This window comes from Marmota flaviventris, chromosome 19 (assembly GCF_047511675.1).
Source record: "Marmota flaviventris isolate mMarFla1 chromosome 19, mMarFla1.hap1, whole genome shotgun sequence".
Lineage (NCBI taxonomy): Eukaryota > Metazoa > Chordata > Mammalia > Rodentia > Sciuridae > Marmota > Marmota flaviventris.
This window is the reverse complement of record NC_092516.1, coordinates 5,985,540-6,001,116: the sequence shown is the minus strand read 5'-3', so window position 1 is coordinate 6,001,116 and position 15,577 is coordinate 5,985,540. Positions and strand designations below refer to the sequence as shown.

Here is a 15,577-nt window from a genome sequence, read left to right as displayed (position 1 = left end):
AAGAAAAGGTTCACAAATGCCTGCAGGTGGGATTATACCGACCCATCCTAGGTGACAGGGCCTTCAGACATACTTTTTAGAAGGGGGTTCAATTCCAAAAGCAGTGCCCCATTTATGTGTCCACTGATGTCACCACCATTAAAAGGGACATGGCAGTGAATTCTTAATATCTGGTGATACTCAGTGAAATCACTTAGTATCTGGTAGAAAATACCATGTCTTCAAGTCAGCTCTTTGATCAAAGTGACCTTGCTGTTTTGCGCTCCATCAAGTACATGTATGCAGGGCGGGGAGCAGTGAAGATGAACGAAAGTCCAACGGCTATTGCCATTCATGTTTACTGGCAGCCCATCTACCCTCTGAGCCTGGCCGCACCTGGGTCTCTGTCCACCCTGCCTCACCCCTGTGCTCTGTGGCTGGAAACCCCTGCCCACTCCCTACCTACTCTAGGCACTCTCTAGAAACAGCTTCTAATCTCATCTCCGAGCTTCTCTGCCCCCGTGCTCACTTACTTTGTTGGTTTCGCTTGTCACTGGCATTTTTCAAAGGGAGGCAAACAGGACAGTCATGTCGTGTGCAGTTCTTCCAATGAGAGATGATTTGTCGTGAAGATGCACAATGGGCAACTATGACCAGAAAAACAACGAGATGTTATTTTTCTATCCAAATCGTCACACTTTCAATTACACCTAAATTATAATGCCAGATTCCATAAGAAAATGGTAACAAGTGTAACCGTAACACAATATAGGCAGTCCTCAACTTACAAACAGGCTGTTTTCCAAAAAGTTTGTAAGTTGACTATTGAAAATTCCAAACAAAAACTTCCCACGGAAGCAATGTTATGAATGATGGGTGATTAAAGTTCAGCCCACAAAACAAAAGCTATTCAACCTAAAATACTTAACAACTGCAATGAAAAGTAGAACAAATGTAGTTCTGTAATGCCACTATTTAAAATAAAAATATTAATTATGTTTAAAGATGAAACCACCTAAATACAACAGCTGAAGACTTACAGCTGGAGAAGCAAATGAGAAGACTGTGGAGATTCCAGAAGGGAGCTTAGGTGCTTTGGAAAGTACTTGAGAGGGCACTTGACCCTGGTGATTTTCAGTCTTCATCTTCTAGCATCTAACCTTACCCTTTTTTCTGTGCTTCTATCATAATCAGGATTACTCTGGGAACTCACAAATGTGAACATAGATAGAGAGGGAGACCAGGGAGATATTTTCCCCAGGGTTTATGAGCACAAGAAAGAAGAGAAGCAAAGAGAATAAAGATACTAGGAAAGTACAGCTGGTAACAGAAATATCTGATAAAAGAGGGGAAAGGGGGCACATGATGTGCCTGATTCACTACCTCCCTAGGGATGACAAGGTGAGTTCCCTGTGTGACTGCCAGTCACTCAGGACAACCTGGTTGTCACTGAAGTAGCCTCAAGACCTAGGGCAGAGGAGCAAGGTAGTGGGCCACTGCTGGCCTGAGTCTTTGAAACAACCACAAGATAGACGCCAGGGTATGGGAAGGGTGCGTGCCCGACTGTGCATGTGCTGTGTTTGTTGCCCCAAACCGAACAGTCTAGACATTTACATCACGGATTACTCAAGAAGTGACAAAAGTCTTCCATGAAAAGAAGGAGGAAAAGAGCAAACTCGGGCATAGCCTCAAGCAGGAGAAGGTTGCAGAGAAACAGAAAACCAGGCTGCCTTTCTCCTTAACAGGTAGGCCTTGCAAGGGGCAGCTGAGAGCACACATCCTAGGCTACACCAAGGATGGGACCTTGGCCACAGGAGTCCTCTGACCTCAAGAGTGCTGAACAATAACAATGCCACATTCCACCCTGCTCACTGCCACCAGTTCAGAAAAGGGCACTTACCTTGGCAGGCCTTCCCAGCCTGACAATGAGTCATGTGATTCAAAACGTTTTTCATGGTTCGACAATGTGGGAGAGAGCAGGCCCGAACCTCTCCGTTGGCTTGTTCTCGTCGCTGACATTTATGAGCATGAAGCAGTAGAACCAGCTGCTGCTGTATCAATTTGCGTTTTTCAGGGTCTGCTGTGGGGCCTGTTGCAATTGCTTGTGTGGGTACAATTCCCACTGATGTCTGCATTTGAGACTAAAACAAAACAAAATAACAAAAAGTATTTTATTAAGCTTTTTAGAGTTTCAATTCATACTCATTATTTCACAAATGTGAAAATTGTCAAATAAAACCAACTACAGAGAGGAGGTTGGTGTGTTTCTCTTATCCATCAGTGACTTTAAGAAGATCCAGAAGCCAAGAACTCTATCCAACTCAGACGTAAGGCTGATTCAAGTTCCGTCATTCAAACAAAAAAATGACACTATGAACGGTAGCAACCAAAACCCAACTCACTCTACACCACATACAACTACTGGAAAAGCTGTGTATTAAAGCAGGCTAAATTCACAAGAAAATTCTGCTTTTGTAGGTCTCCAATGGCCAAACAGTGGCAATTTCACAGGCTCCACCAAATTAAGAAGTTTGCCAAGGCAGGATGAACTACAACATACTACAATATCTGAAGTCACAAAAAGAATCACCATCACCTTCTGTTTTTTGGATTTCATTTGCAGTTTGACAGTGGTCCCTGCCTTACAGCACCTATCCTTAATACAACCAGTATGAGTTTTGATGCTTTTTAAAGAAATGCTTTAAAAAAAAAAACACATTTATTTTTTAGGTATAGATGGACACAACACAATGCCTTTGTTTTTACATGGTGCTGAGTATCGAACCCAGGTCCCGCCCGTGCTAGGCGAGTGCTCTACCGCTGAGCCACAATCCCAGCCCCAAAGAAATGCTTTTGACTTTCAAAAAATTGCCATTCTGACATTTGAAATCTTTTTCAAAAAATATTATTTGATGATCTGCTAAAAATACAGAGTTTGCTTGTCTTTATCTTTCTGAAACAACAAGCCAGACCAAACATACCTCTTTACTGCAAAGAAAATGGAAAAAATGACCTGTAGAGTCTTATTCTTTACCAACTACCAACATTCTTCAGACAAACTTACTGCAAAGACCAAGTAAGAGAAATATAATCCTCCTACTATGTAGTGATAGCATCCACAGTTCAGAGGTTCTGAATATTCTCTAATATTCTGATACACCTACCCTGAGTCCACAGCACCTACTATCTTCCCTAAATCACAACACCAGTATGATGTTTTTATATAAGAATCAAAACTATACAATTATGAGAAAGAAACTAAAAATGTTTCTTAATCAAGACTCATTTGCTAAAAGTTGTGATTTTCTATCTGGGTTTTATCCTCATGAGAATTCAGAAAATAAGTGTGCAAGAAAGCCACGTGGTTTTGCTAAAGAGCAAAACCCCTAGAAGCCCAAGAACACCCAAAGCAACAGCGAAATTCTGGCTATGGCAGAAGAACCTGAATGCAGAAGCACAGGAATTCTAGGAGAAAACAGCCTCTATTTCTTCTGTTTATCTTTTTCTGATTAGGTATAAAGGCAATAAACATATACTGCAGATTTCATGCTCAGGATATAAAGTGCCCCCCAAAAGATTTGTGCTGAAGGCTTGTCCCCAATGTAGCAATGGGTGTGTGTGTGTTAGGAAATGACTGGATCACGAGGGCTCTAGCCTCATCAGTGAATTAATAATTTGAATGAACTACTGGGAGATGGTAAGAACTAACAGGTGGGCCACCTCTGGAGGAAGTCCTGGCCCTGTCCTCACTCCCTCCTCATTGTCCCTGGCTGACATGAGCAGTTTTCCTCCAACATGCCTTTCCATACCATGTGTTCTGCCTCACTTCATACCCAAAGCAATGGAGTATTAATAAAAAGTATTAATAGGTTTTTGTTTCTTCTAATCTTTTTCTATATATAGATGCACACATATGAACCATAATTAATACTTTCATATCTGACATGTAGATATGTCTGGTAAACACAAACATGCATATGTCTCGTTTCTCCAGGTCCTACCCTATACCACTGTGTTGTCTCATAGGTGTTGGTATAACCTGTAATGAAAGCACAGCATCTTACGATATAACCGTATGTTTATTTAACTAGCTTCCCACTGTGTCGTATAAGCTGGAAGCCCTTTCCTCTCCAAGGGTTTTTGCAATTTTAAATAGACAGTCTATAAGCAAAGTCTGTGACTGCACCCCTGTGAGCATTCAGTGTCAGTGCTCAAAGTCCAACCACAAGTCACTGGGAATGGAGACGTGAACAAAAGTGAGAAATGTATGGCCCTTGTTCAGGTATCTTTCTTTTGCATTTATAAAATTTCAAACATGCAGAAAAGTAGAAAGGACACCATTACCGGTGAACAAGTAACTGTTCTTCCCTATCAGCTAATATCCAGTCATATTCCTTTACCTGCCCACAAGATGTCCTCTACATCTGGTTTGCACAAACCAAGACTTAAGGCCCACACCCTATATCTGCTCATCATCTTTAAGGTTCTTCATCTATTGATCTCTCCCTTCTGTACTCTTGACAACCGGCTGGCACAAGAGATCACCCAACCATCTTTCCACTGCTGCTTAAACTACAGAAAAACCACACAATAGGAAAACATAAAACTTAGGTACAAATTCTAGTAATTTGTAAATTATAAGCAGATTTTGTTAAATTACCAAAAATGATCTCAGGGCCTTTCATTTGGGATGTTTTTAATAGCATCTTTTACACCATACTTGACCATATGTCAACACAGTTGGAAACCATATGACAAATTAAAAACCTGCTCTACTATTTGCCTACCTGTGGATGGAGGACATGACTCACACGACATGCATCTTTAAAGCAACCTGGAGGGTGGAGCTGAGCCAACAACAAAATGGAACAGAACATTTGTCTTGTGTCCCGGGTCTTGCTTTCCCCATGTAACTTGCTATGTCCAGTGCTCCAGTTTTTGCCAAGTACTCACAAATATAAGGGGTACGTTTACTGCTCACCTCTCCCAGGCTAGTGTTCAATGAGCTAAAAGTGCTATGGTGAACTGCAGGTGGCCTGCAAAAGCACACTTCAGACTCTCCCAAAGTCCCAACTGCCCAGGTAGGCACCAAGAACAGAGGGAAAGTGCTTGGACAAAGAACTTCCCTTTAAAAGACTGGAAAAAACTTAAGTGTTGTAAGCTCCCCAAAAGCCATCAACATTTATACAATTTTGTTTTGGCAATAGCCAAGAAAAAATTTTAAAACAGTGAGAATAAAGAGGACTCTACATAGCTAGAGTCTAAAACACACTCTAGAGTTCTTTGAGTAAATCCAGAAACAGACACGTGTGCACATGAAACCAGCATCTGATAAAGATGGTGCTCCAACCTGGGGAATGGCAGGCATCTCTGACTGCTATTTACCTGAAATACAAAAATAACTCCAGATGGAATAAAGTACGTAAAGCATACTAAAATGCATAAAAGGAGTATCTTTAGACTATGAGGATAAAAAAAATTTCTTAACACAGGCATACAAGAATAAAGATTAAAAAGGGTAAAAACTGAGAAAAATTTTGTTGCTATTCTCATACACAAACAGCCTTTAAGAGATTAAAAAAAATCAAACTATCCTACTAGAAAGCTGGGCAAAGAAGATGCACAAATACTTCATAAAATATAAAGAAACAACAAGCACAAAAACATCTCCTCCTTGCTGCTGAGACAATACAGAGGAAGAACAGTCTTTTCAACTGGTGGCCCTGGGTCCTACTCCCAGCACCCCCACACACAAAGAAAAGAAAGGAAAAGGAGCCCACTGCAGTGGTGCATGCCCGTAACCCCAGAAGCTCCGGAGGCTGAGACAGGAGGATCACAAGTTCAAAGCCAGCCTAAAGCAAGGCACTAAGCAACTCAGTGAGACCCTGTCTCTAAATAAAATACAAAACAGGGCTGGGGATGTGACTCATTCACTGGTCAAGTGAGCTGCCACTTCACGCTCACCAGGATGGCTATAACAAAAGAGACAGATGTTTAACAACAATAGCGACTGTGGGAGAGAATGTGGAGAAGGTTAAACACTCATGCACTGCAGGTGGGAATATACAACTGTGTACAGAACTACCATATGATCTCATAATTCCACTCAAAGAGAATTAAGAAGACATGTTTGCACTTTAATTTGTTGAAAGGAAAAAAAAGAGCAAACATTCATAGCATCATTATTTATAAGTCAAAAAATGCAAACCAGTCAAATGCTTATCAACTGTTGAAAAGATAAAATGTGGTATAACTAAAATGGAATATTATTCAACCATCAAAAGCAAATACTGACAAATGACACAACATGAATTTTAAAAACAGTATTTTCATGGAAAGAAGTCACAAAAGACCATTTGTTGTTATGATTCCATTTCTATTAAATAATAGGGGCAGAAAGTAGGTTTGTGGTTGGCTAGAGCTGGGGTTCAAGAGAACCAGGGAGTGACTGCAAGTAGTGCAGAGGTTCCTTCTGGGGTGATGAAAACTATACTATACAAGTGACTGTGAAAATGACTACACAATGCCATCTGAGCACTTTAAAAGAAGGAATTGTATGATACATAATCTACATCTCAATGAAACTGCTGTGAAAAGTTCTACTTCACTAGTTACCAAAGAAGTGAAATAAAATGCTGAGCTATTTTCCACCTATCAGTATGGCCAACATCCCCCCCCCACACACACACACACAAAAACAATCAGTGGCATAGTTAATGAGGGTAAAGAGAAATGGTAATCTCAAGTACTGGTGAAACTGCAACTGGTATGCCTTTGGAAAAGAATGTATCACAAGGAAAAATGTGCATTTCTTTTGATCCAGTAGTTCTACTTCTTATAACAGATGATTAGAGAAGTAACTACACCAGGGTGTGCTAAAATGTCCATGCAAAAATGAATATCACACCCTGACTAAATACTGGAAAAACTTATCGTCTATCAAATTAAACAGATCTATAGTAAGGATCTATAGTGAAATAATATGCAGCCATAAAGAGTAAGGCAGAACTCAAATGACCCCGGTTTTATAAAGTCATGTAGGTGGAAGAATGGCATGCCTAAACTCCTGGCAGACAGACAAAACAAAACAAAAAAACCAACAACAAAACGGGTGGTAATACAAAACAGCTATTTTTGTTTTGGGAGGTACTAGGAATTAAACTCAGGGCCCACCGAGTTACATTCCCAACCCTTTACATTTTTTACTCTGAGGGGGTTTTGCTAAGCTGCCAAGGCTGGCCTCGAACATAACTGTGATGCTTCTGGCCTTAGCCTCTCAGCAGCTGAAACTTCATGTAGGTGCCACCATACTTGGAAAAATAACCATTATTTAAGACAACAAATAATAACAGCATTGTTTTTAAGCCTTAACAAAAAGTTACTAATTATATTTTAAGTAATTAAAATATATTAAGTCAAAAAAGATTTCAGAACAGTACTATAAAGTAATTCAGTTTTTTTCTTACTGACTTTATTTTTTTTAATATTTATTTTTAGTTGTAGTTGGGACACAATATCTTTATTTTATTTATTTATTTTTATGTGGTGCTGAGGATTGAACTCAGCACATGCGAGCGCTCTACTGCTGAGACACAATCCCATCCCTCCTTACTGACTTTATTTGAACTGGTTCTTAGAAAAACCTCAGTAAAGCTCTCTGCTGGTTATATCATGGGGGAGGGTCTTTCACAGTTTACTTTTTAATAATTCTGCATTGTGGAACCCAAAAGCATTCCGCTTTGAGGGAAAATCCTTAAATCAAAAGAACCAGTAGAAAATTATCAAGAATATAAAAAAATAAAACTGTACAGGTACTAGAAGACAATTAAGATGAATATTCTGTAATGTAAAGGTCGTAAAGGTCTTAGTCATGAAATGTAAAGTACTGAAAATGTACTACTGGTCCCCAACCATCATGAGTAAAGCGTTTGTGTGTGTGTGGGCGGTGGGGGGGGGTGCTGGGTATCAAACCCCAGGACTCCTGCATGCTAGGCAAGTGCTCTACCACTGAGGTACATCTCCAGTGAAACTCTTTTTTTTTTTTTTAGAGAGAGAGAGAGATAGAGATAGAGATAGAGAGAAAGGGAGGGAGGGAGGGAGGGAGGGAGAGAGGGAGGGGGAGAGAATTTTTTAATATTTATTTTTTAGTTTTTGGCGGACACAACATCTTTGTATGTGGTGCTGAGGATCGAACCCGGGCTGCACGCATGCCAGGCGAGCACGCTACTGCTTGAGCCACATCCCCAGCCCTCCAGTGAAACTCTTAAAAACACAGGTCCCCTCCCTCCCACATCTGCCAAGGGGCCACAGCCATTTCTATTTGTTGAAGTTCCACAGGGGATGTATTATTATTTTGATTGATGTTTTACCAAATTTTCCAAAATTAACATGTATGTACCTTTACAGTGAGAATAAAACAAAAGATTTAAGAGGAAAAAAGTCCAAGGCCAATTATCATACAGCAGAGCACAGTTCCCTAAAGGGAAAGTATGAGGCCAGACTACGTAAAAACTCATGCTCGTTATGACTAAACCCACTGGGAGCAAACAGGACAAAGGTAAAGACTGATAAACCAGGGGAAAGACCTGAAACACACAAGACCATACAAACAGTACTGCAAAAAGTACTCTTTTCCTCTTGGCCCATCTTCATTTCTCAAGTACCCTGTGCCAGGCTCTGGGTTCCAGGCCCAGCAAGCAGTGCTCAGTTAGGGGCTGCCCCTCCCAAAGCACTCAGGACCAGTCCCAGAGCCCCCATGCTGAACCTTTCTGCTCCCCTCCTCAACAAAGGGTTGACTATCTTGCTAAAGAGTTCTGAGCAAATCTAACAGGATAGAAACTAAGCGACTTAAATAAGTAATGACCATGTCTCTAAACATAGCACTTTAATTCTACTAGTACTAAAAAAAAAAAAATCAAAAATCAAAATAAGATGACATCATTTTCTCCTACCAAGAACAAGGTGAGAGCCCCCAGATTTGGGAGGATGGTATGATGTAAGCAACCTGATACATGGCTCTTGCTGAAAGGCAATATAATAGCATCTATCCAAAGCATTAAAATACACATGCTAGGTATTTCATGCATGAGAATCAATTCATGCCAAATTCATAAACACAGAAGAAGGAGGTCAGTAATGGCCAGGGAGTAAAGCTGGCTAAACATTCTGAACCACTGAAGAACCGCTTGTGAACAAAAGCTCACCAACTCTCAGGCTTCAAGGTGCAGCCCACTCACCTACCCTGGTCTTCTTCACTCAACTTAACCACATGCTCTTTGCCTGGGTTGCTTGTCACCATAATTTACTAGTCCCAACATCAGTCACATCCCATCCATCAGACCATGTGTAAGGGCAAACACTCACTTGCCCTTGCATTCATTAAATTTTAGATTTCAATATGCATTTTTACAAGGATCGTTACTTACATAGCTTTGTATAACTGGTCCCAACTGTTTCTCCCATATACCTTGTATTCTACCCTAAGGAAATACAGATGTGCACCAAGAATGAGCATAATAAAGTTTATTCTGGCATTCCTCATTAAAAAAATGTTATTTTCCAGTAAGTGCCCAAGTATACATTATAATGCCTTCAAAGCACCCTGTGCTCCAAACACTGAGAAGAGAGACCAAAAAAGAACAGTAAGAAATGCACTACCTCCTTCCAGAGCAGCCCTCGAGACCCAGCCAGCCCCCACCTTCACATCCCAGTGAGGTCCCAGAGCCATGCTTCTTGGATACTCCCTCCCTATCTGGAATGTGTGACCCTCCATAACCTCCATTTAGTATTAGAAAATGACACCAGGTAGGACAAGACAGCTCTGCAGTATTGCCTTTCTGATTCCCCCAGAAGGACCCTGCAACAGCTGACTATGCAAGCTCTGGAATCACAAAATAGAATGTTCCCCGTAAGAGCACACCGCTACCAGTGTAGGAAGAAGGATGATCATGCTGAGATGATGAAGATCAACTGGTAAGAAATGGAACACAGCTATTCATTCAAATGGATGGAATAAGTTCTTGAGTTTCTGTATTCTTGATTGGTGTTTACTGATTTTTTTTTTTTTAAATAACATTATCTTAAATTTTAAGATCTCAATTCAATAGGGAAATAACTTAAAATGAGCAAGTGGTACCAGGATCATTTCTAGGTAAATCTTCCAGCTCAAAAAAGTTGGAAAGAAAACAGAATGGCCACAGCAAAGTTGAGGCAAGTAGTTCTGCTACTCCCTTTACCTGTCCCATGGTCACAGCCTCCAGAACTGGAGAGCAGGTCTACCCAGGAGGGGTTCACACAAATGAAAATCAGACAATGCTCAATCTAGTCCCATGGGGACAAGGTGATGGGCCAAGCCAAATGGCAGGTCTCAACTCAGTTACAGGGTCTTATCAGGCAACAGTCATTTGCCTACAACCAGTTTAAGGATTACCAATTGACTAAAAAGTTATAAAGAAACAGTCTTCAGGAATATTGACTATAGACTGGCTTCAAGAGGATCAACCTGGCTCAGAACACTTCAGACACTGAGGCACTGTGTGGACATGGCTGGCTATGACTGTCCTCATCCCGCATCATCACGCTTACCATCTACTAAGTCCTAACGATCACTAATTTCTCAGAAATGCCTGGTAAACACCTCTTCTGCTTGCTGCTAACAGACAGGCAGACATTGTGGTACTAGTTCTAAGTAAGTACAAAGCACATCTCCTTTAGTCTTTTTAATTTCTTTGTGTGTTTGTGTGTGTGTGTGTGTTTTAGATGGACACCATGCCTTTAATTATTTACTTACTTACTTATTTATTTATATGTGGTGCTGAGGATCAAACTCAGTGCCTCACAAGTGCAAGGCAAGTGCTTTACCACTGGGCCCCAGCCCTAGTCCTCCTTTAAAGAAATGTCTGACCAGGTCTCTACTTTTTATGAAGTGAAAGAGCTATGCGTATCTGTGGGCACAATTTATGCTTCATATGAGGAGGTTTTGTTGAAGAAATGGCTATCCTAAGCAGACTCTGGACTCTACAATCATTCCTAGTATTACAGGAGCCTTGTGGTAACAAAATCTATTGATGCTCAAGACCCTCACATAAAGTGGTCTGTCCACTTATAACCTAGGCATAGCCTCCTGAATTCTCTAAATCATCTCTACATTACTTTAATACCTAATAGAAGGAAAGTTTGACATAAATAGTTCTTATACCACATTGTTTATAGAATAATGTATGTGTTACTTAGAAACTAATTTCCATCTGAGGTTGGCTGAGTCCACAGATGCAAAACCTACAGACACAGAAGGTTGACTGTATTTATGGTACACAGAATGTTCCTATACCACAGGACTGCCTAATTTCCCCCAATTTAGTTTCCTATTATATGCCACAAGCCACATACTATAATTTGTACTTAGACTATGTTTCCCAGCTGATATTTATTGCCAGAACAAATGAGGATAAGTCCAAACAGAAAAAAAGGATTTACACTAAGCTACTGTTAAGAATTTTAGACCAAAGGTTATTCTTTGAAGGTCCTGCATACTTATTTTCTCAGCAATTTTCATGATACAGGTGGAGCCAGTATGATAGAAGAAATAGATATAAATTCTTAAAAATACACAAACATTTAAATTATTAACAATTATGGTCAAAGGCTTCATTCAAATATTTCCCCACATTATCCAATTTGATCAGTGAGACACATTCACAATTGCAGTGTGGCTTTACACAGAGCTGCTGTCACGGGAAGGTGGCAACACAACTACTGCCTGGTCACCCCGGGAGAACTCTGCAAGCACCCTCCCTAGTGGACAGAGGCAAACATTAGACAAGCAGCAGTCTTCAGATTTTCACATAAAGAATGGTGAACTTTAGCATCTGTGGGAAAAAATCTACGCCATGAAATGAACCCACTGAAGACAAGGACAAAGAGAGTCCTGGCCTTTCATGCAGTTTCACCTTGATCCCCCAGTCATTAGAGACTAGACCCAAGGGAAAGGCAACGATGAGAACATGATGAACGTAGCTGGCAGGGGGGATGGTGAAGGCTTTTGAAGTATTAAAGTTAAGGAGGACACCAAGACCCACAAGGTAAGCTCACTCTGTAGCACACAGGAGGCCACTTGGCCACTGACATTTCACACACAGTGGCTCTCGTGAGCTTTGTTCTACATCAGAATCACCAGAGGGGCTATTTTAAAGTGCAGATTCCAGTGAAAGGACTACAGATCATCTACTTGAGAATTATGTAAATTACATCATTGGGAAATAAGAACCATAAACTGAGAAACTGAATAAGAAAAAACCTGAAGTTTCACAGAGTGGCCACAAAAAACTGAGATATTCCTAACTTTCCTCCTGAAAGATTCTGAGTCAGAGGACGAGGTGAGGCCCAGGAACCACTGACATACAGAAGACAGCTACAGCTGTGTGAACCACCTGAGCAAAGCCTGTTGCCTATGGTTTGCCACTCAAATGCTGCCAATGTCACTGCCCCAGCCAGGTTATTCCAGCAGGACAGAAAAGACACTCCACAACCTTCAACTGCCTGAACAGTCTGCCACCAGCCACACTTTCCTGTTTAGAGACATCAGTCAGCAGCTGCCAGAGGCCTTTGTCTAAAACCTCCACGTCAATACTCTGACACACAATCAAAAAAACCTATAACTCTGCTTTCATGAACATTTTTGCATTTTTTTAAAATTTGAATCCAGTGGCACTGAGCTACATCCCCAGCCCTTATTTTTATTTATTTGTTTGTTTGTTTATTTATTTATTTATTTTGAGATGGGATCTGGCTAAGTTGCTGAGACTGGCCCCAAAGCTGTGATCCTCCTGTCTCAGCCTCCTGAACTGCTGGGATCACAGGTGTTTCCCACCACAGTTTTAAACAAGCAGCACACCTGATGAATCATCACATGATGTCGTTTAAATTTTTCTTTAAAAAGTCCACACAGGAACTCCATATCAGAAATAACTCCGTGGGAAACCATATGGGGAAACCTGGAGACAAGGCCCCTCTGGTCACAAAATGTTCTCGGTCGGGGCTGGGGATGTGGCTCAAGCGGTAGCGCGCTCGCCTGGCATGTGCGCAGCCGGGTTCGATCCTCAGCACCACATACAAACAAAGATATTGTGTCCGCCAATAACTAAAAAAATAAATATTAAAAAATTCTCTGTCTCTCTCTTAAAAAAAAAAAAAAACTTAAAAAAACAAAGTATTGGGGCTGGGGATGTGGCTCAAGCGGTAGCGCACTCGTCTGGCATGCGTGCGGCCCGGGTTCGATCCTCAGCACCACATACAAAGATGTTGTGTCCGCCGATAACTAAAAAAAAAATAAATAAATATTAAAATTCTCTCTCTCTCTCTTTAAAAAAAAAAAAAAAAACAAAGTATTTTTAAAAAAAAAATGTTCTCGGTCAAAGGTGAGTCCCACTTCCAAAGAGCACTCTGTGGAAGTGGCAGAAAGTCCAAGCTGAAGCTTAGATAAGACAAAGTCACCAAGAGTCAAGTGGCACCTCTTCCAAAAGAACTGCTCTTAAATGGCCTGTTCATCCCTGCCTGCTTGTAGGGCTTGAGTTCCCAGCATGCACTTCCTGCTCAAAGATAGGTCTGGCACACCTCAAACTCAACCTAAAAGGGTGACTCAGCCTCTCCCCCACAAAGCCTGCTCCTCTTCCTTTGTCAAAAAAATTTAATTTCTAAATTCTTACATCTACTTATGCTATCCTAATAAACTGTAAGCTTGTTTAATAATTATGTCACTCTATTAATTCAATTTATGAACACGTCAAACCGCATGCATTCTGCATGTCATTAAATCGAAGACTTGACTAGGTCTAATACACACAGACTTCAGAGATGTACATCTGCAGAAAAGTAAGCAAAAAAAGGTGCACCTAAGAGTTATGAAATAATATATGGATATTTTTAACAAACCTCTAAATCTATATAAAGTAAGAGACTTCAAATAGAATGGCCAAAGATAAGAGCCACAATGAGATGCATCTGAAAATTTAAGAAAATGTACATTTCCTTTTCTCTTTTTTTGGTAGTTGGGATTAAACCCAGGGACACTTCATCATTGAGCCACATCCCCAGTCCTTTTTTTATTTTGAGACAGTCTCACTAAGTTGCTTAGGGCCTTGCTAAGTTGTTGAGGCTGGCTTTGTACTCACAACCCTCCTGCCTCAGCCTCCCAAGCTGCTGGGATTATAGGCATGCATCACTGTGCCTGGCTACTCACAGCTTCTGAAGCATGACTTTCCTTTTGAGAAAGTCCTCAAGAATGATGCTATTTCCAAGAGAGGAACTAACCCTTTCAGTGCTCTTGGCAACACAGCCTACGGGAAAGGAGGCTGGGAGTGTCAGGGGTGGCCACAGAGGCTGTTGGTCCCCAGGTCTCTGTGCATGTACATTGCATCTCTCAATGGCAGACTGTGCTCCCCACAGATCAACCTTCACTCTCTAATGACGCCATCTGCCCTTATCTTACTCAGCCTCTCAGCAGCTACCATTTCCTGCAGCCTAGAGGTCTTCTCTTAGCTGTGGTGACTTACTCCCGTACTATCCCCTTTGCTGGCTATTCCTTCATGTCCTCCCTAGCCAGGCTGTCTAGTGCTCTCCCTGGGTCATATTATTCACCCTAGAGTTGTGAGTGCACTGTGTGCTTTGTGAGCGCTGCTGACTCCCAGAAGGCCAGTGTTTGCTCTACTTGTATGCCTACCTGCTTTCTCCACCTCTTGGGAATCCATAAGTATCCCCAAAGGCACTAATCCCTCTGTCCTCTCCACCAGCTCCGTAAAAGACTTTTCACCATGTCTCCCATACAGCTACCCAAATGGCAAACCTCAGCTAGTCTCCCATACCCCCAGTGCATCCAACCACATCTAGGCCAGTAGCTCCTCCAGCCTTCGGCAGTGCACTCCATCCTCAACCTCTCCAGCTGGCAGCCAGAAAAGGCTCTGAAGGGTATTAAGACTGCAGATCATTTCCCTGCAAGCCAAGGTCTCTCCTTCTATCCAAGAGCCCTCTGGCTGGCTCCTACTTGGCCCTGAGCTTCATATATCCCTTTTCCCCTCCCCAAGAGTCATCTTTCCCATGCACTAGACTTCTGACACTTTCTACAAGCCAATGCACTCCTGGTGCCCTGGGGTCTCTGTGACATCAAATGTCCCTTTCTCGGTGCAGCCTTCTCTGAGGGCTCCATGTAAGGTGGCTCCTGTGTTAGTTTCAACCACTGCATGCTATGCAAACTTTGGTGCAGTTTTCGGCCAGGTTTCTGTTCTCGCGTCTAAAAGGCTCAGGGGTCACTCCAGTTGAACTGGGCTAACTGGGCTGCACGAAATAACCACACAAGAGACACAAATACCTTTTTCTTGGGGGTCGCTGTGACGGCTCCTCTGACCTTATGGGTTCACAGGAAGAGAGAGAGCGAGAGCACACACTGACCCCTTTTATTGAGGAAAAGCTATTCAAATGAGGCAAGGGGTCAGGTTTCAGGGGGCTGAGTGTATCTTCATGATGTCCACTGTCAGCAGGATGACGGACACCTGGGTAGGCCACACCCAAGGGCACAGTAAGAGAAGGGGACACACACAAGGCACTT

General features: G+C 41.7%; 1 protein-coding gene across 3 annotated transcripts in view; it reads right to left on the bottom strand.

The window, feature by feature from the left end:
- Positions 1 to 15,577, bottom strand: part of Crebbp (CREB binding protein) — a 134,001-nt gene that overhangs the window by 59,281 nt on the left and 59,143 nt on the right. For 2 of the 3 annotated variants that reach the window (XM_071605568.1, XM_071605569.1), the window contains 2 exons: positions 1,880 to 2,120; positions 513 to 626 (listed from right to left, as the gene is read on the bottom strand). In XM_071605568.1, the coding sequence (XP_071461669.1) occupies positions 513 to 626; positions 1,880 to 2,120 (355 nt within the window). The remainder of the gene's footprint in view (positions 1 to 512; positions 627 to 1,879; positions 2,121 to 15,577) is intronic. The other variant, XM_071605570.1, reaches the window with a different exon arrangement.